Source organism: Geotrypetes seraphini, chromosome 6 (assembly GCF_902459505.1).
Source record: "Geotrypetes seraphini chromosome 6, aGeoSer1.1, whole genome shotgun sequence".
In the NCBI taxonomy this organism is placed as follows: Eukaryota; Metazoa; Chordata; class Amphibia; order Gymnophiona; family Dermophiidae; genus Geotrypetes; species Geotrypetes seraphini.
In genome coordinates this window covers 139642460-139663526 of record NC_047089.1, presented here as the reverse complement: position 1 = coordinate 139663526, position 21067 = coordinate 139642460, and the positions used below count along the sequence as shown (strand labels likewise).

Sequence of the window (21067 nt, the reverse complement as noted above, 5' to 3'; positions counted from 1 at the left end):
TCACTATTACACAGACAGCTTTATACAAGCTGTGCAAACAGGGAATGTCCTCCCTCAACCAACTCACTATTACACAGACAGCTTTATACAAGCTGTGCAAACAGGGAATGTCCTCCCTCAACCAACTTGGGCTTGGTGCTGGGGCCGATCCTGTTCAATATGTTTGTGAGTGACATTGCTGAAGTGTTAGAAGGAAAAGTGTGCCTTTTTGCAGATAATACTAAGATTTGCAACAGAGTAGACACCGAAGAGGGAGTGGAAAATATGAAAAGGATCTGCAAAAGTTAGAGGAATGGTCTAATGCCTGGCAACTAAAATTCAATGCAAAGAAATACAGAGTAATGCATTTGGGGATTAATAATCAGAAGAAACCGTATATGCTGGGAGGAGAGAAGCTGATATGTACGTACGGGGAGAGGAACCTTGGGGTGATAGTGTCCGAAGGAAAAAACAGTGTGACAAGGCAGTGGCTAGTGCCAGAAGGATGCTGGGCTGTATAAAGAGAGGTGTAGCCAGTAGAAGGAAGAAGGTGTTGATGCCCCTGTACAGGTCATTGGTAAGGCCCCACTTGGAGTATTGTGTTCAGTTTTGGAGACCGTATCTGGTGAAGGACTTAAGAAGACTTGAAGCGGTCCAGAGGAGGGCGACAAAAATGATAGGAGGCTTGCGCCAGAAGACGTATGAGGAGAAACTGGAAGCCCTGAATATGTATACCCTAGAGGAAAGGAGAGACAGGAGAGATATGATTCAGACGTTCGAATACTTGAAGGGTATTAACGTAGAACAAAATCTTTTCCTGAGAAAGGAAAAAGGTAAAATCAGAGGACATAATTTGAGGTTGAGGGGTGGTAGATTCAAAGGCAATGTTAGGAAATTCTACTTTACGGAGAGGGTAGTGGATGCCTGGAATGCGCTCCCGAGAGAGGTGGTGGAGAGTAAAACTGTGACTGAGTTCAAAGAAGCGTTGGATGAATACAGAGGATCTAGAATCAGAAAATAATATTAAAAATTGAACTAATGCCAGTACTGGGCAGACTTGCACGGTCTGTGTCTGTATATGGCCGTTTGGTGGAGGATGGGCTGGGGAGGGCTTCAATGGCTGAGAGGGTGTAGATGGGCTGGAGTAGGTTTTAACGGAGATTTCGGCAGTTGGAACCCAAGCACAATACCGGGTAGAGCTTTGGATTCTTGCCCAGAAATAGCTAAGAGGAAAAATTTAAATTGAATCGGTTTGGGCAGACTGGATGGGCCATTTGGGTCTTTATCTGCCATCATCTACTATGTTATGTTACTATGGATACAGGAACACAGTGATGCTGCCCAATATGGTCTGTGTATGCCTCTTGGGCTGCAGGGACACCGCAGGTGTTCAGGAGGAAGCCTGGCACTGAACAGCTGTAATCTGAGTCCGGCACTCTCTTTAGACCTTGGTCACATACCTGCAGGGCAGCAGCTCAAGCATAGCATAGCCAGTAGGTCTCAGGATCAGGAACCAGCAGCATGCCCATTTTTACAGTGTGATAGCTAGGAACCATCAGCATAGGATCCCTTGGAGAATGATTGACAGGAACCACCAGCATGGGTCCCTTCTTAGAGAATGATAGCCAGGAACCATGAGCCCTCTTGGGAGTTCAATTTTGTAGTCTTTTGGTCTCAGTTCCTGAGAAGATGAAGCTTTTCACGTCTCCTGTTCCAACCTCTTGACCAGAAATATCCTTTAGACATTACCTCAGGGAAAATTCCAAGAACCTTGGCTCCTTTTGGTGGCTCCCAGAATGTTTGGGTTCCAAGCTGTCTGAAAGGACCAGTGTGCCCCAAATAAGGTTTCAAACTGGAGCATGTGATGATAACAAGTCCCCAGGTGATAGTACTTGTGTTTGCTTGCAATGTAATAGTGAAAGTGACCTAGCAATGCAGAAAACCAATCATTCTAATACAACATATGCTAATACTGCCAAAATATATCAAGCCATGTAATCATCAGTAACATAAGCAGATTTGAAACACAGTAAATGAACAACCATATGAATAGATGAAGTGGATAGCAAAACAGTCCATTGGTACAATTAAGCAATGAAGGTACATCATGAATGTTTATAACAGTCAAATGTCTAATGGCTTGAAAGTTCATGAAGGCAAAGTCACTTTAGCACAATTCATGTGCTCACTTGCAAAGAGGAATATGACAAATGTATGATATGATTCAGTGTCCATGGCAGGATGGCGGCTTAGTAAAAGAGGGCCTAAGTTAAGCAATTTTATGTTCTGATATAGAAAAAATGGCTTCTAAACAGTAATCTACTTCTTTAATGACTGATTTTGTGTCTCTATTTGTTTGTAATTTAGTCAATATTATCTCGATGAAGAAACTATATCACTTACTATAATTCATTATTTTCTGGAACTTTACTGAAATCACATTTAGTGTGATTCTTGCCTTTCCAATTTACTTGCAAAAGGAAACAGTAAAATATTTGGTCTTCATTATAATTATTTAGAAGTTCCTGTTTTTTTAGCCTATTAGAGCAGTGGCCTAAGGGCTAGATTCACTAAAGCCTGTCCCTACGATCTGGTTTTGCGATCATTCCTTGATCCCAACCCGATTTACTAAACAGCCCACTTAACGATCCAATCCAATCCAACCCATGCAAAATAGCCAAGCGATTGATTTACTAACAATTGCTTGGCTATTTTGAATAGGATTTTACTATCCTAAAATCCGACTGCTGCAGACCTGTCGGTAATTGTGTTACCGACAGGTCTGCCATTTTTTTGACAGGTCTGCCTGTCTTTAAAAAAAAATTTTTTTCCATGACACACGCAAAATATCTGCCCCATAAAAAAAAAGAAAAGGCAGGCCTGTCAAAAAATTGCCCCCTCCCCGACAAACGTGATTCCTCCCCCCCCCGTGACCCACAAATGACAGAAGGGATGCCCATTCTCTCCTTCCACCAACCTCCACCCGACGCTGCCCTCCCTGCCCACACGAATATGGCAGGAGAACAACTCCCTCCTGCCACCAGCCGACAATGCCACCGATGCAGTTGACCCCCCCACTCGAACATAGCAGGAGGGATGCCAACTCCATCCTACCATCAGAACCCCCTCCCCCCCCCCCCGAACCGATACAGCCCACCCCCCCACGCCATACCTTTAAAAAGTTGGGAGAGAACTGAGGGAATGCCAATTTCGAGTGGTTTATCGAGCGTATTTTTCCCAAGAGCAGGTCCACAAGGTTGGGGGCATTTCTTCTCCAATCTGTCCTAAGTGTACACTGGGGTGCAACTCCTTTTTTCATGCATTTTGGGGATGCCCTCGAGTGAAAGTCTTTTGGAGAGCCGTACTCCGCTTCTTGGAGCGGCTTGTTGGTCACGCTATTCCGATGTCTCCGGTAGGCTTGCTTTTGGATAGATATGAATCTTTGCGAGTGCCTGCTCGGAGACATCGGTTGCTGATCCGGAAAGGTGCTGTTATAGGAAAGAAGGTCATTCTTAGCGTTTGGACGCAAGACATAGCGCCTGCTTACTGGGCTTGGAGGAATCGTTTTCATAATTTGATGCTCTTGGAGCAGCGCCATGCTCGATTACCTGTCAGGCGGTCGAAGATTTTCCTGCAGACCTGGGACCCCTACATTTCCTCGCTTTCCCTTAGGGCCAGAAGTCTGGTCTTAAACTCATTCTGTTGCTGATACCTTATGCTCTCAGATGTTTTCCCCGGGTTGGTGGGTGGCTGTTTGGGTGAGTGTGAATGGTGGGTATGAGTGGTTGGAAGTATGTGGAGTTCGGTGGGTAGGGGGGGACTACATTTTGTGGGTGGGAGGATGGGATTTGGTTATTTTGTTTGATATGTGCTGAGCGGCATAAGCATACAGCTTGCTCAGCATACTCCTTTCTTGCTGGGGTTTTTGGGTATGGATTGGGTCTCATGGTGTGGGTTTGGGATGGGGTGGGGGTTTGGGCTTTGGAGTGGGTGGGGATTGGGGGGATTCTTTGGTTGGGGTGAAAATGTGTTTGATGGTACGTTTGGTGTTCGCGACCTTGTTGTATTGTCGTGCTGTATTGTGTATTTACTGATGGTGTGCCAATAAAACATGATTTATACTAAAAAGTTGGGAGCAGGGGGGTGCTCAGTACCTCCTCTCCAGGCCTCCTCCGGCGAATGTGGCCTTAGGCCCTGCCCCGGTACATCTCTGTCAATATTGTGGTGGAGGAGTCCTCAATGGTAGTGACTCTGCTCTAGCTCACCCGTCTGGTGATCCATGTCAGATATGAGGGTTTCAAGATTGGTAATCTGGCCTGACAAAAGTATGAAGCACGAGTTAAGCGCCACCACCACAGCTGATTTCAAAGTGTCCGAATACTCCAGAGTAAGTTGTAGAGTGCGATTAGGCTGTTGGTCTGCCATCTTATCTTCCGCAGGTTTTGCATGCTCTGTCTCTTTTTTTGCATTTTAGTAATCTAATCTAATGCTTGACTTTATATACCGAATCATCATTCAAAGAAAGCTTTACAATAGTTAATAACCATTAAAAAATAAGACTAAAGTTGAAGAAGTTAATTTTCAAAGTGTTTAGCAAATAAAGTGGTTTTTAAAGATTTGCAAAAAAATTGAAGTGAACCAGAACTCCTTTAAAGAAATGGAAGATCATTCCAAAGTTGGGATAGCTTAAAAATCAGAGATTGACTAAAAGACTTAACTCCTGTGCTCCCTTTTTTGGAAGAAAGCGACAATTTGAATTGTTAGTCACCTCTTGCAAAAGAGAATCTATAAGCATTCCAAGATAGAGGAAGTAGAGGAGTAAAAATGCCATATAGGATTTTAAAAAACAACACAGGCACATTTAAATTGAACTCTAAAACAAACCGGGGGAGCCAATGAAGACTCTGAAGTAACGACGTCATGTGATCAAATTTACGTTTCCCAAAAATCAATTTCGCAGCAGTATTTTGAATTAATTGCAATCTATAAAGACAAGTTTTTGTGATACTAAGGTAAATAACATTGCAATAATCGAGGCGAGATAATATAATTTACTGAACTAAGATGGAAAAGTAACGATGATGAAAGAGATGTCTAACCTTCCTTAGCATACATAGATTAAAAAAACATTTCTTGACCACAGAGTTAATTTGATCCTTAAAAGAGAGAGAGGAGTCGAAAAGGACTTCCAAAACCTTGGCAGAAAACTCAATCTGTAGAGAGGATCCAGAAACTAAAGCTACAGAAAGAGGGAGACAGTCCAATTTTGGGCCTAACCGTAATAATTTGGTTTTAGTTGTGTTAAGCTTCATCCGGACAATCTGAGCCCAGGCTTGAAGTTTTGAGATACAAAGATTTACTTTAGATGCTAGGTCAGTGTGTGGAGGAGTGTGTAGTGTAGGTTGGAGTTACAGCCTCATCACCCTGGGGTTATGGGTTCAAAGCCTGCATTGCTCCTTGTGACCCTGGGCAAGTCACTCAGTTTTCCATAGCCCCAGGTACGTTAGATAGATTATGAGCCCGCTGGGACAGATAGGGAAAATGCTTGAGTACCTGATTGTACAAACTGCTTAGATAAACCTTGATAAGCGGTATATAAAAACCTAATAAAAAGTAATGTCCGGATCTATGTCTATCAGTATGAAATGTGAACCTAGGCACTACTATAATCAATTTGAATGAAGAATATTATGACCAATATAGAGATGGTATTGCCTGCTTTTGCTCTGCTTCTTGTTCTGCAACCTACCATCTATCTAGCTTTCGTCACTTCCTTATGACACTGTCTCTATACCATGAAATTATCAGATACAGTTATTGATTTCTTTTTACTGGTCAGTGCACCGCAGTTTATCCTCGCCCCTGGATTTCTGTACTCCAGATGAATAATTCTTCATTTTTGCATCTGTCTTACTCTGAACTACTCAGCTTTGATCTTTCCTCAAATTTTCTCAGATCACTTCACATTCCATTTACTCCTTTTGTAGTATCTGGTGATATCTGTCTGGCAGATCTTAGTACCACCTGCAAGAAGACAGACTTTCTCCTAATTGTTCTGTAAAACACTCCCAAAGTTTGAATGTAACTAGTCTCAGGTACCCCATTAGTCATGGTTTTTGTCCTCTAATTCCATTTACCACCACCCTGGTTTTCTCTCAATCAGTTTTGTAGCCAGTGTTTGTTATCTTAACATCTACTTCTGGTTGCTCAGATTTACAAAACTTCTCTGTTGGATAGTAATAGCAGCTTTGCTGAAATCCAAATAACATCCTGTGTGCCTTTTATGTAATTTTCTAATTACTTAGCTAAAGGAATCAGATTTGTGTCACACAATCTCCTTTTGGTAAAACCATGTTGTCTTGGATCCCAACGTGTGCTGCCACGTCAAATGTCCTTAGATGTTCTTTCTTGAATATGCTCTGTTTCCAAGGCAGTGAAGGCCTTGGAAACAGAATATTATTTGGGGGGAAGAGTGTCTGTATTTCTGACTTTATTTTACTAGGTTATACTGTTACATTTGGCTTGTCTTTTTAGATATTTGATAAGAGGTGAGGCAGACTTTTTGGATGCTATATACCAATGTTTTTCAACCTTTTTACAACCCATGGACCGGCAGAAATAAAAGAATTATTTTGTGGACTGGCAAACTACTAGGACTAAAATTTAAAAACCCCATTTCTGCGAGATAAGTCCCCACAAATCATCTGATCCCATCCATACAAGCCTCAGTTATGATTTTATATTGAATGTATTTTATTAAAGTACAAATCATCTGATCCCATCCATACAAGCCTCAGTTATGATTTTATATTGAATGTATTTTATTAAAGTATAAAAAGAAACAATATTCTGTACAATTGTCATTTTATAAATACAAATAATACAGAGCAAGGATCAACAAAACCCCTGTCTCCCCTCCCATTCACATATATCCCCTCTACTATCAAGAAAACTGAACAAGCCAAATTATTACAGAATGTTACACAGAAATATCATGCTAACAGTTTTAGGGGAGTGCAACTAGGGCAACTGCCCCCTGGTCAGAGAGTGCCCTAAGCCAGCTGGAAACTAAAGAAGCACTGCCTGGGCTTCGCAGTCCCCAGTTATGTTTAACACCAGCTCTAGCAGGATATATATTTCAAATCTGATATATTCTAATCACAAAATAGAAATAAAATTATTTTTTTCTACCTTTTGTCGTCTCTGGTTTCTGCTTTCATCTTCTTTTCACTCTCTTCCTTCCAGCGTCTGCCTTCTTTGTCTCTTCAATCCAGTATCTGCCCCTTCCATCCACTGTCTGTCCTCTCCCCCTTCCATATGGTATCTGTCTTCTTTCTATGCCCCTCTCCCCTTTCCATCCAGTCTGCGCACCCTCTCTCCTTTTTACATGATTTATTCCAGCTTCACTGCTCTCTTCATTTTTATCTCTCCTACACCAGATGTACCATCGTTGTCCCTCTCTGCTTATTTTTCTGCTGACCCCTTCCCATCATCAATCTCTCTACTTTCTCATGCCCGTCTCTCCCCTTCCCCTCCTCTAATCTCCCTGCCAGCTGTTTCCTTCTCCCTTCCCTCCTCCTCCTGTCCAGCAGTAACTCTCTTCCCTTCCTCCCCTCCCAGCAGTATCTCTCCTTCTCCTTCCCTCCAGGTCCAGTAGCAGCTGTCCCTTTTTTTCCCTTGCCCAGCAGCTTCCCAGACTCCTTCCCCTCCTTCCCTCCCAGCAGCATCGCTCCTTCTCCTTCCCTCCAGATCCAGTAGCAGCTGTCCCTTTTTTTTCCCTTGCCCAGCAGCTTCCCAGACTCCTTTCCCCTCCTTCCCTCCCAGCAGCATCGCTCCTTCTCCTTCCCTCCAGGTCCAGTAGCAGCCGTCCCTTTTTTTTTTTTTTTTTACCATGCCCAGCAGCTTCCCAGCCTCTAACAGTGGCTTTCTCCCCTCCCAGCAACTCTCCTTACTTGCCCACACAGCAATTCAGGAAGGTAGCCTTGGGTCCTTTGTTGGGTCGCACCGCCTCTGAGGAAAGCGGAAGTTGAATCATCAGAGGAGGCCGCGACTCAGGAAAAGCCCCAAGGCTGCCTTTGTGAATCGCTGCACAGATAAGTAGGGAGAGCAGTTCAGAAAACCGCAGATGGATGGGACAAGCATCCAGATCAGTTTGTCTTAGGAGTAGAGTCTCACAGTATTGCACTTGAATCAATTTGTTTCTATATGTAATACCTATAGTATGTTTTTATTGTATTATAAGGAATCCCTAAAACCCTTTGCATGTCATTTTAATGGAAAATGTTATCTATGACTTTGAAGAAAATAAACACTAAGGTGGATGGGTAAGCACGTAAAGATCTCCTGAACTCAGCTGCTAGTACTAACGGCAAGAAGGGATGATGAACCAGAGCTAGAATAGTATATGGAGGCAAACAACAGGAAAATAGGGTCCAAATTATTATTGTATGCCAACATCTACTAAGATGAAGGAAGCCTCTACAGAGGCTGAACTGTTAATGTTGTCCCTAAACCTAATCCTGCAACATGTCCACAGTGCTATACAGTGGTACCTCGAAATCTGAATGCCCTAGAACTCTAACATCTTGGAATCTGAACTTTTTTAAATTAAATTTTGCCCCGGAATCCGAACGCTGCTTTGGAATCCAAATGTACAGGAACTGCAAGTGTTGCTCAGCCCAAAGCTTCCCCTCTACTAATGCAGCTTCCTGTTTCCACCTGGGAGGGAAGCTTTGGGCTGAGCACTACTTGCAGGTACTGTTGCCGATCTTGCTGCCCATGCCAGTGGGGGACCCGAACTTGCTGTCTATGCCGGTGGGGGGCCCGATCTTGCTGTCTCTGCTGGTGGGGGCCCCGATCTTGCCTCTGCCGGGGGATCTGATCTTGCTGTCTCTGCCAGGGGGGACCCGATCTTGCTGCCTCTGTTAAATTTATTGGAAAATCTGAGTTTGTGGGACCAAGGAACGGATATCAAGTTTCTATTATTTTCTAAGGGAAAATTTGTCTTGGAACTCGAACATTTTGGAACTTGAACGGGATTCTGGAATGGATTAAGTTTGGATTCCAAGGTACCACTGTACTTTGTTTCTTTTTAATATATCTATATTTTCCCTCAGAGACTATAGTGCTGCTCTTCAGCAACATACAGAATATGAATACAAAGCCATAACTATTAGAGGTTCACTGTATTTTATTACAGTAAAACCTTGGATAGTGAGTAACGTGGTGTGCAAGTATTTTGCAAAACAAGTAAAACATTTTATTAAATTTTAACTCGATAAACGAGCGTTGTCTTGCAACACAAGCACATAAACGCGTGTCACGTCACCTATGCACAATATACGTGCATCGCTGAGCACAACTGAACATAATACAAGCATCCGCAGTTCAAGTGTGCACAACATATGCACATCTCACGCTGAGCACGGCTGAACGTAATAAAAGCATCACGCCCAATTCACCCGCCGTGTAGTGACTGTTCGAAACGAGCGAGGTCTTGCAATACAAGTACGTGCAGTACTGGATTTTGTATTAAAGTTTTGGGTTGTGGAACTAATCATCTGAGTTTCCATTATTTCCTATGGGGAAATTCGCTTTGATATACGAGTGCTTTGGATCACAAGCATGCTTCTGGAATGAATTATGCTTGCTAACCAAGGTTTTACTGTATTTGTTTTAATCATGTTCATTGGTTGCAAATGTACAGTATGGTAAACAGAGCAAAGTCAGTCACATGGCAAGTACAGAAAAAATCCAATGGCAAAACAGTAAGAAAACTGTAACAGAGCCACATATGTTTTCATACAACATCTGGAAGAATAACCAATCCCCCCAAACCCTGCCCTGAATCTCCAAAAGGGAAAAGAATGGCCACTATCTACCCCTCACACATCCGCATATACACACACACATCCATTCAACTTCCTACACGCAAAGTAAAAGCACATTCCCCATAATACATTTTGTACACCTGAGAGATAAAATCCGAAATATGTCATAGCAAATATTGGTAGCAAATAGTGGTAGTTAGATTTCTATTCAAAGACAAATAATAACAATGACAACAGCAATTCATACAATGCAGAAATATCAGGTGGAGCACAAAGCTAAAAAAACTAGTCCATAAAGTACGATATGGAGTCCATTCTGCGGTGGTACAATTAAGACAACAGTATATTTCAAATTATGCATAGTCCTTCATTTTACAAAGCCAACAAACAAATTGAGGAGGGTTGGAGACATTCAGCATTGAAGAACCACCTTTATCCCTAGCATAATGGCTTGGAATAGAAATTTCTGTGCTGCAAATGTCAGATATTGTTCCTCCAAAAGTTGTATATCTCCCCAACTGTAGGGCAGCAAAATCCCATTCTCATTTCTTTCCAACTGTTTTTTTCTAAAAGTGAAAAAATGTCATTCCAGAACTCCAATTTTGGGCAAGTCAAGAAAGTATGTACCATAGTGCTAGAGGAACTGCAACATCTGAGGCAAACATCATCCTGCCATAGGCCAAGCTTTGCCCCCTTCAATTTTGTCAGGTAGGCTCTATGAAGAATTCTATATTGGGTTACCTGTAGAGAAGCATTTTTAGCAAAAGTGAAAGCATTGTGAAAAAATGTTTCCATATCTCTAGTAGAGACCTCTCTATGTAAATCTTTGGTCTAATCATCAGCTATGGTCTGAAGATGCTTACCCCCCCCCCCCCTATAATCCCTACAGAGCTGTATCAAAAGGAAAGAGTGTTTTTGAAGGTGGAACCTGGGCCAATTCCTTATCTAAAGTCCCTGTATCCCAATAATCTCCATATAAACCTTGGATTGAAGCATAATAGTGGTGAAGCTGTCTGTAGGCCAAGTCATGTGTAGAGGGTATATTCCAGATCTCTTGTAGTTGTGAAAAAGAAAGAAAAAGTCCCCCTTCCACATGCAAAATCTCCCCCAAAGTGTAGGCCCCCGCCGCCTTCCACAGTTGAAAAGTATTGCCCACACCAGGTAAGAAATCAGGATTATCTTCACAATAGAGAAATAGTGAGGCTTGGTATGTTTTCCCCTGACATGTATGCCACCATCCCCATGCATGTTTGAGTGGGGACAATAAGGAAGAGAGTCCACAATTTGCATGTGTAAGAGAGGATGATCTACCATGGAGAAAAGCTGTACTTGCTGTGGGCATACAACAGTTGTCAAATAGGCCATCTGGTGAAAATTTGCCATACCCTTTTAATATTTAATAATTCCAATGCATAAAAGCAGCTATATTATACATATGTAAATCAGGGCGCCCACAGTTCTATATCTTTTACAGGTATTACCTGTATGGATTTCCAAGAAAGATGAATTTCTCTTCCGGTCTATTATAAGGCACTTCATTTGGCATGCTAAGTCTGTTAGAATAGGATATAATAAACTGATTCCGGCTCTAATCAGTTTATTATATCCTATTCTAACAGACTTAGCATGCCAAATGAAGTGCCTTATAATAGACCGGAAGAGAAATTCATCTTTCTTGGAAATCCATACAGGCAATACCTGTAAAAGATATAGAACTGTGGGGAAAACTACCATTTTGACCAGAGCAATGTGTCCCATCAGGGAAAGTGAGAGGTCGAGCCATTTTAAACACAGGGAGTTTATTTTAAGAATTGTAGAGAGAATATTACATTCATAAAATTCCTTAGAATCTATACTTAGTATTATAGCAAGGTATTTAAGCTGTGTTTTTGCTGTTCCGACACCAGGTCACTGGGGCAGAGCAGCCGAGGAGTAAAGCCTCAGTTTTATCATAATTGATCTTTAGTCTGGAAAAGGACCTAAAATGGTCTATAATATTCATTTTACAGTTCTAATCTTTATTGCCAGAGATTCGAGCAGAAGCAGCAGGGGTGACAATGGGCAATCTTGTCAGAGGCCTCTGCAAAGCTCAAAAGGTATAGTCAAACTACCATTTAGAAGCATTTATGCTGTAGGCTTTTTATACAGAAGCTTCACCCATTCTACAAAGTTCCCAGAAAGGCCATACTGTCCCAGCACCCAGAACAAATGTTAACCACTATACCATAACAAAAGCTTTTTCTACATCTAAGCTTGTAATAAGAGCATTAATAGAGGTATTTTCATGACCGTCAGCACTTTCAGTATATTCATAGAGGCATACCTGCCGGGGACAAAGCCCATTTAGTCCTCATGAATAAGAAATGGTAAAAAATTATTTAAGCGAGTGGCTAAAATGTTCGCCAGAAGTTTATATCTTGATGTAACAAAGAAATTGGACGGTATAAGACCAGCTGGTCTATAGGTCTCCCTGGTTTAGGTAAGAACACCACATATGCACCAATTATGTAGGGAGCCCTCAGGCATCCCCTGAAGCATACCATGGAACATGGCTAGTAAAGATGGAGTGATGTGATTTGATAAAATCTTATAAAATTCTGGACCAAACCCATCAGGTCCTGGAGCCTTTGTGAGGTGTAATCTTTTTATGGTCTTTAGCAATTCATTACCTGTGATAGAGGCACTAAGAAATGCAGTTTGATCGGGAGTTAACTTAGGTAACTTCAGATCTTGAAAAAAGAGACTCTAGCCTGTTCATCTATAGGTGGGCACTACAGATTCTGGTAGAATTTAACAAATTGAACTGCAATATCCTGAGAAGATGAATACACCCTACCTCCTTTATCTAATATGTTTAGTTTTATACAATCTAACTAACCTCGCTAGCAATTTGCCTGACTTGTTGCCCCATTTATGGAACTGGTACCGGTAATAATAAATATTTTGTTCTGCTCTCTGATGTAAAAGAGTGCTTAAGTCAGCTTTTACTTTTCCTGTTTCCTATTGACCTCTACATACTCCTGCCACTTAGTTATTAGAAATGCAAGAAAATTATCATTATACAAATAAAGAGACATCTTCCTCATACGTTCACTATTAGTACTAACAAATGACAGAAAAAGCCGAATGGTCAGACAACACTAGTGAGTAGATGTCGGCTTTCAGTATTTTAGAAAACAAATAATCTGAAGCTATGATATATTCCAATCTAGAATACATGTTATGGGGGTGAGAATAAAATGTTAAATCTGATTCCTCTGGGTAAAGAATACACCACACATCTATGAGCCCTAATTCCTTTAGAAGAAAATTAACACCTGGATTTTGTAGAGGAATACAATCAGAAGGTTCTGCTGCAGGTTGATATGACTTTAAGTGACGAGGGATCCAAAATAGCAGAAGTATTGAGCGAAATTTAACACATGCCCTGGAGCTGTATTGTCAGGTGTCTGCTTAGCTGGATGGCATCACGTGACACCCCCTCCCCCCCCCCCCCATATTTTATTATTTTAATTATTTTTTTCATTGTAAATAGTTTTATTTTATATTTAAATCATTTTTTTAAATTAATGTTTAAGTATGAAATACAAACAAGGAACCATAACAGTTTTCTGAACAATTTCACTTACATTATTTCTTCTTCCTTCTTTCCTCCCTCCCACTAATAAACTGCTATTCTGTATCCACAACTCTTAAGTTTTACTAAGGCCCTGTTTTATTAAGGTGTACTAACTGACTAACATGCGCTAATCGATTTAGCGCGCGCTAAATGCTAACGCGTGCATGTTAATCTATAGAAGCATTAGCGTTTAGTGCACGCTAATTCAATTAGCGCACCTTAGTAAAACAGAGGGTAACTCTATAGGAGTCATTATTTTAATTCAGTATTCTACTCCTTACTGTAGGAGTCAATATATTCTAAAATGGTATCCAAATTTCTCAATATTGTCTTCCTCTTTGTTATGTAAGTCCTAACCCGTTCTAGTGAAGTCTGTGTGATCATAAGGTTCTGCCAATGAGCTAGTGCTGGAGCTTCTACCTCCAGCTAACATTGTAATATACTTTTCTGTCCCTTTAAAATTGCTTGATGCTGAAATGCTTGATAACCTTTTGGCATTGCTTCTTGTCTTGTGGTGATAAGGAATAATTGAGCTGGTTGTTTGTACTTACCGACATCTAAAAGACAGAGATTTGGGGGCATCTTATTTTACCTCCCCCCTTTACTAAGCTGCGGTAGAGGTTTCTCCCATGGTCCGGAGTGTTAAATGCTCAGAAGCTGCTCCGACACTCATAGAATTCCTATGAGCTCTGGGCCACAGTAGAAACCTCTATTATGGCTTAGTAAAAGTGGGATTAATTATTTAAAAAAGAAAAAAAAAGGCATTCACATATTTATTGACCATATGAACTTTTATATTTTGCATCTGCTTCATTACAAAATTACCATACATTTGAAGATGAGTAAATTAGGGAAATTAATCACTTTTTGTTAAAAATATTTCTCCAGTTATATCGCCTCACTTTTGTCAATGTTGATTTTAATTTTCTCTTTTTTTCTTACAGATCAACAATGAACTTGAAAGAGTTTATGTAAAAATGCTAAATTTCACAGTCTCAATGGAGAAAAACAACCTTCAGTAAGTAGATTCAATATGAATCACCAAGCAATGGGAAGTTGTTCAAATTAAATGGTTCTTAGAGGACAATATATTGTGTTAGATTCAAATGGTATTAAGACCCTTCAAAGAAAGTTACAGTTTTTAAAATTTCTTTGAACTCATTCATCCTTCAGGCCCTTCTATTCCAAATATATCAGCAGCTTCTTCTGGCAGCTAGCACCACAAAAGCTAAAAACCCTGGCTCTAAGGGTGACTTAATTCACCTGAGACCTGCTAGAAAGATTGGGGTCATTCCATGTTAAGTGGTGTAATTTTAGAAAAGTGCATCATCTTGCCATCACAAATTTGTTGAAACTGTTTATGCTGAATCTTACATGACTCAGACTAACTTTGGTAAAGTTTAAGATTTAGCATCCATGTATAGTAGTATCTCTGCAAAATGTTTGCATCTTTGAGTCAAAGGTTATAGAAGTAAAACAAATGAAATTTGGCAATCTTATACAACTTTTTATGATCTATTCAATGAAATTAATGCGTATTTCCATTTTTTGAAACTGATGTATGTAAAAAGCCACAGAATGGGCTGAAAAAAATGGATATGCTAAAAAGTTTCAAAGTTTAGGCTTCTGTGGCTCCTTCTTTGTTCTCAAATACATGACTTCAACTTATAAGCTAATCTAATTACTTTACAATTTCACTTTAAATTTTGTAATTTTTTGAAAAATGTCAAACATTTGTATTTTTAACCAGCTTTTACAAGAGAACCAACTGTTATAGCATGTTTCAAACCCTATGAAAAATGGTTTTGTTTTTCAATGCCAGCAAATAATGCGAAAAAATAAGGGTCAAAGTTTTTAACAAGCATATCTTTCACCATTTATGATACCTATGGAAATTATAACATTATATACTATACATTTGCTATATATGTTTGACACAACAGCTGACATCAAGTCTATAAATTTAGCAAGCAGCAAATAGGTTGTGCATATTGCTGTTATTGATTTAATCAGCAGCACAGGAGTTCCGCATATTGCTATATTACCATTTATACTAGGTAAACAATAGTATTGAGATGATTCTTTTTCATCTCAAGGTTTACTTTTTATTCAGTAATTCTTTCCTGTTTAGATTCATATGAGTTTATCTATCAATTAATTCATAATGGAAACAACTGAATTGGGTGGTGACAATGGTTCTTTGCTAGTAACATATATCGTTGGAAGAAAACAGTCGTCATCGAAGTGTCATGTCTTATTTTATTGCAAAAAAGTTGGGCTCAAATCGGCATACCAGTTACCAGCAGATGATAAGACACTGCTTATTCAGTGGGCAGAAATTAATCTTACAGATGATGATCAAATTTGCTTGCATCAAGAAACAATGTACCTCAAAAACTATGAGATGGCACAAAAGAAATGCTTTAATCCGTTTGGAAAGCAAAATCATCTCATCAAAATGGGACTTTGAAAGCTGATCTCAAAATGGTTGCTAGATTGAATCAACTGACAAAAAGAAACACTAAACCAGGTCAGAAAACTTGCCCTAAATGTAAAGCTGAATTTGCTTCCATGGTAGAAACTACAGTTGCATCATCTTTGAAATGGACACTTCTGCCATGATTAACCAAAGCTTTTCTGCATTGGGCGAATCTCTTTGAAATTTCCAAAAGTGAGCAGTAGAGAAAGTGGGCTATGTGAAACAAAAAAATTGAACAAGTATAAAATGTGATAATGCACAAGATAACATCTGCCGCTGGACTAGCAGCTCAGGATGTTGGACAGTCTTATGTCAAGACTACATTGACCTGATTGAAGAAATGAAGAAAAAAAAATTGGAGTATCTGATCAAAACAATCCAGATATTGACTTTGACTCCAAGAAGTTGGTCAATAAAAGCTACAGCAGTAGAGTTTGGAATTCAGAAAGTATGGTAAAGATAGCCCGAAAAATTAAGGAAGAGCAGGGTATTTGTGCCTTGCCTGACCTGAAAGTTGGCAAGCAATTGCCAAAAGAAGTAGCCAACAGAACAAGACAATTTTATGAAGTTGATGAATTCAGCAGAATGTATCCTGGCAAGAAAGATTGCATTGCTGTTCGAGTCAATGGAGTTAAGATACAAAAACAAAAGCGGTTGCTTTTTGAGCAATCTAAAAGAGATGTATATAGTATATCACGAAAAGGACTGCAGACAGGTGTACAAGATGCAGTCAAAATTTATTAAACACTCTCTTCAGTAGCACATTCTGTTCGTGTACTACACCGTATACAGATCAGACATATTTGTTGCATTTATTTATTACCTATTGCATATATGGGACCCCTGAGGAAGACAGTGTTGATCGAAACACAGACCGTGTCGGGTCCCATATTGCTATGAGTGGTTTATTTGTACACAACAATTTGTTTATTAGTTTATAATAAACTAGTCTTATAGCCCGTTACATTAACGGGTGCTAGAATATATGTGTGTGTGTCTCTCTTTATTTCTTTTTCTCTCTCTCTCTCTCTCTCTCCTTAGCCGCTTTCTTTCTTTCTTTTTCCTTGGCTGTCCATCACCACCCTTTGCCTGCTCCCCCTGTCCATTCTCCCTTCCTTTTAACTCCCTTGTGTCCACCACCAACCCTTCACAGCTCTCCTTATGCAGCAGCAGCCCTTCTCCCTTTGTTTTACCTCCCCCCTGTCCAGCAGCACCTTTCCCTCCCCCCATACCAGTCCCCTGTGCACCTGCCCCTGTGTCTTTCTTCTTGTCTTTCTGTCTCCCTTCCTCCCTCTGTCTGTGTGTCCAAAGCAGCATTCCCTTCCCCTCCATTTCCCTCTCCCCACACCAGTTCCCTGTGCACCTGCCCCTGTGTCTTTCTTCTTGTCTTTCTGTCTCCCTTCCTCCCTCTGTCTGTGTGTCCAAAGCAGCATTCCCTTCCCCTCCATTTCCCTCTCCCCACACCAGTTCCCTGTGCACCTGCCCCTGTGTCTTTCTTCTTGTCTTTCTGTCTTCCTTCCTCCCTCTGTCTGTCCAAAGCAGCATTCCCTCCCCCTCCATTTCCCTCCCCCCACACCAGTTCCCTGTGCACCTGCCCCAATGTCTTTCTTCTTGTCTTTCTGTCTCCCTTCCTCCCTCTGTCTGTGTGTCCAAAGCAGCATTCCCTCCCCCTCCATTTCCCTCCCCCCACACCAGTTCCCTGTGCACCTGCCCCTGTGTCTTTCTTCTTGTCTTTCTGTCTTCCTTCCTCCCTCTGTCTGTGTGTCCAAAGCAGCATTCCCTCCCCCTCCATTTCCCTCCCCCCACACCAGTTCCCTGTGCACCTGCGTCTTTCTGTCTCCCTTCCTCCCTCTGTCTGTCTGTCCAAAGCAACATTCCCTCCCCTTTCCATTTCCCTCCCCCCACACCAATTCCCTGTGCAGCAGCATTATTGTTTCCTCTACTCCCTATCCCTTCCCACAGTATCGACTACAAACGCGGGTCCGAGTCCTTTGGCGGCCCCCCCCTTCCCTTCCCTTCCCGCGGGTCCGACTACACATGGCGATTCAAGCAGCGTGTCCAGCAGTCTTCACACGCTGCTTCGGGTCCTTCTACTGGCCTGATTTACTCTGGCACGTCTGGAGCAAATCAGGGCAGTAGAAGGGCCCGAAGCAGCGTGTGAAGACTGCTGGACACGCTGCTGAAATCGCCAGTCGGGGCCGCGGTAAGGGAAGGGGGGGCGGCAAAGGACTTGGGTGCCGGGCAGCGGAAATCTTCTTCTACCTTGCATCTCCTCCACCATCGGGAGTCAGCGCCAGGAGCTTTAACGGCTGGTGGTTCCGCGTTGAAAGAATCCCGTGCCTCTTTGAAAACTGTCACACCGCTGGAGGTGGGAGGTGACGTAGAGGGCAGGGGGTGAGCCGCGCATGCGCACTTCCTAGCTGCAGCTCACAGAAAATGGACGCACGCTTAGGAAGTGCGCATGCGCGGCTTACCATTTTATTATATTAGATTTTGCCTGTATCTTGAACACATGTCTGCAGTCCTTTTCTTTGTCCTTGGTTTATCGTTTTTGACTGCAGATCTGTTGGATCTTTTTTTTTGCCTTTGAAGAATATCATGACAAATATGGAGCTGAAATTAGATTCTCAAAATTTTGTGAGCTTAGACTAGAGTGGTGTATAACTGATGATGCTCATTCTGTCTGCATTTGCACTATACATCAGAACATCAAGCTCAATTTGCAAGGTGCAAATATCAAAGACAATTACAAAGTGCTTATGGAAAAAAAATGTTTGCAATTTGAATTCCAAAGATTGCATGCTACAATGATGCCAAAACTCTCCCTGTGAGGAAGCACTAAGTTTATTTGGAAGAAACATTCAAGAATTGGATTCAGAATGAATCGATCAAATTCAAGCAGTTGGGTCCATACTGATTTTGAAACACTAGAAACAAGCAAACTAACATTGGATGATTTTATGGGCAAACTTGCAAACAAAACTTGGAAGCTGACAAGTTACCACTTTGTTTCAAAGCATCAAAGTGAATGCTTGAAATCCTTGAAAGCCAATGTAGAAGAAAGCAAATTGATCAATCTGATGTATTTTACTACTACTACTATTTATCATTTCTATAGTATTGAAAGGCGTACGCAGCACTGTACATTTAATATACAATAGACGGTCCTTGCTCAGAAGAGCTTACAATCCAAGACATCTCAGGGTTGGGGAGATTCTGGTAGAAGAAATGATACAATGAGTATAGGTATTTGACAGCAGTAAATGGGATAAAGTTGAGCCAGTCAATATCATGTATCTGGATTTTCAAAAGGCATTCCACAAATTACCTCATAAAAGACACTACAGAAATTAGAAAGTCATGGAATAGAAGGTAATATCCTATTATGAATTAAGAACTGGTTAAAAGACAGAGAACAGAGAGTAGAGTTGGTTAATTAAGTGCCATTGACTCACACTCGTGTCCTAGCGACTTGATGAATTAGAGATCTAAAAAACGATTGGTTTTGTGCTAGTCTGGTAAGGTCCTCTAGCATCATCCACATGGTTGTTTTCAACATGTCCAGCCATTTGACTGCAGGTCACACTCTGCCTTTTTCCTTTGATCTTCTCAAACATAATGTCCTCCTCCAATTATCTTTCTCTTCTGACGCGTTAGCGGTTTAATGTACATAATAGCGTGCGCTAATTTGCCGGCCGTTCTAGCTGCTACCGCCTCCTCTTGAGCAGGCGGTAGTTTTTCATCTAGCGTGGGGGTTAGCACACGCTAAAAAAGTGCATGCGATAAAGCTGCTAATGCGGCTTCGTAAAAGGAGCCCTAAGCGACGTGCTGTTCCACCGACGATGACCTGCATTTCGCCTCCTGGCTGCCTCCCGGTTTTTATTTCGATCATGCAATTGTGCTCAAGGCTCAATGAGGATGGCTGATCTGTTCAGACTTCTGTTTTTATATGAATATCTCAGTTTCGGTGTTCACTTCCCAAAAATTTGTGCAGAAACATTTTGAAAAATATTGTGAGAAATAATGCAGACATCAGCCAAAAGTCCACAAAAATATTCTGGGTCTGTTTTTGTATGTTCAGTCTATCCAGAATCACACACCTATTGCATAGAAAAAGTGATTAGGTTCTTACCTTTCTAATATCTTTTCTAGTAGACAGATGTGTCATTCTGGAGCCCCGCCCTGTCAGTTATCTTCTGCGCCTGTCTACTGTCTCAATCAGAAAGTTCATATCCAAACTGAAATTTGGATGTCGGTCAGACCTTAAGGGTATAAAGAATAATCTATTACTATAACACGTTGGGTAATACTTGAGCTTTATAAATATTTCTTTTCGCTGTTTCAATTGTTCAATGGCAATGTTTAACATGTTTGTTATAATTTCAGAGCAGAACAGAATTGTAGTTAGGGGAGTTTCCCTGTACCTCTCCTTCACATATGTAGGGCTATCGCCTGCTTTAGTTCAAACTGAAGGGGGCAGCAGAGCCCTCTAGTGAAAGAGGAGGGATTCAAAAGCTGGAGTGGATTCCTTCTGCATGGCTCGCAAGCATGGGGATATTACCCATCTGTCCAGCAAGGCAAGAACCTAATGTCTTTTTATTACATCCTCCAGTAACAAGATCCAGAGCTTAACTATTCTTTGAGTAAAAAAATAATGTCCTCCTGTTTGTTTTATTTCCATGTAATTTCATTGAGTGTCCCCTAATCTTTGTAACGTTTTAAAGAGTGAAAAAAAAATCGATTCTCATTGATATGAGCATTGAGTGATATCAATTTTGTTATTCTCTTACTAGTATCATAACATCAGAAGATTAGCAACCAGAGACATACAACGATTCCAGAAGGGTAATATCTGTGAAAACTGGAAGGAAATAAAAAGTTTGTCCTCATGACAAAATGACAACGAGAGAGCATAGTCCCCGCCATGGCGCCAAATCTCGCTCTATGCAGCGAGCGTCAACTGTTGACATTGGTTCTGATATGCTAGGTCTGTCTCTAGAAGGTGAGTACCATGACATCAACAGTGCTATCCTTGGTCCAATAAGCTTAAGATTTTTCTGCAGAGTACTGGTTTGTCAAGTATTTGTTTAGTATGCACTCAAGCTAAATTAAGGGGAGTGCTACCAGAAATTAAAGTCAAGCCATTTTATGGTTTGCTGC

The 21067-nt window shown here is 41.1% G+C and overlaps 1 protein-coding gene across 22 annotated transcripts in view; it reads left to right on the top strand.

The window, feature by feature from the left end:
• INPP4A (inositol polyphosphate-4-phosphatase type I A) overlaps nucleotides 1–21067 on the top strand; it is a 399562-nt gene that overhangs the window by 112254 nt on the left and 266241 nt on the right. For 20 of the 22 annotated variants that reach the window (XR_004539925.1, XM_033949323.1, XM_033949336.1 and 17 more), the window contains 2 exons: nucleotides 14373–14446; nucleotides 20701–20909. Coding sequence is in view for 21 of the 22 variants with exons in the window: in XM_033949323.1 (XP_033805214.1) it covers nucleotides 20804–20909 (106 nt within the window). In the remaining variant the exon portion in view is untranslated. Of the gene's footprint in view, nucleotides 1–10401; nucleotides 10518–14372; nucleotides 14447–20700; nucleotides 20910–21067 lie in introns of all 22 variants that reach the window. The other 2 variants (XM_033949318.1, XM_033949319.1) reach the window with 1 other exon arrangement.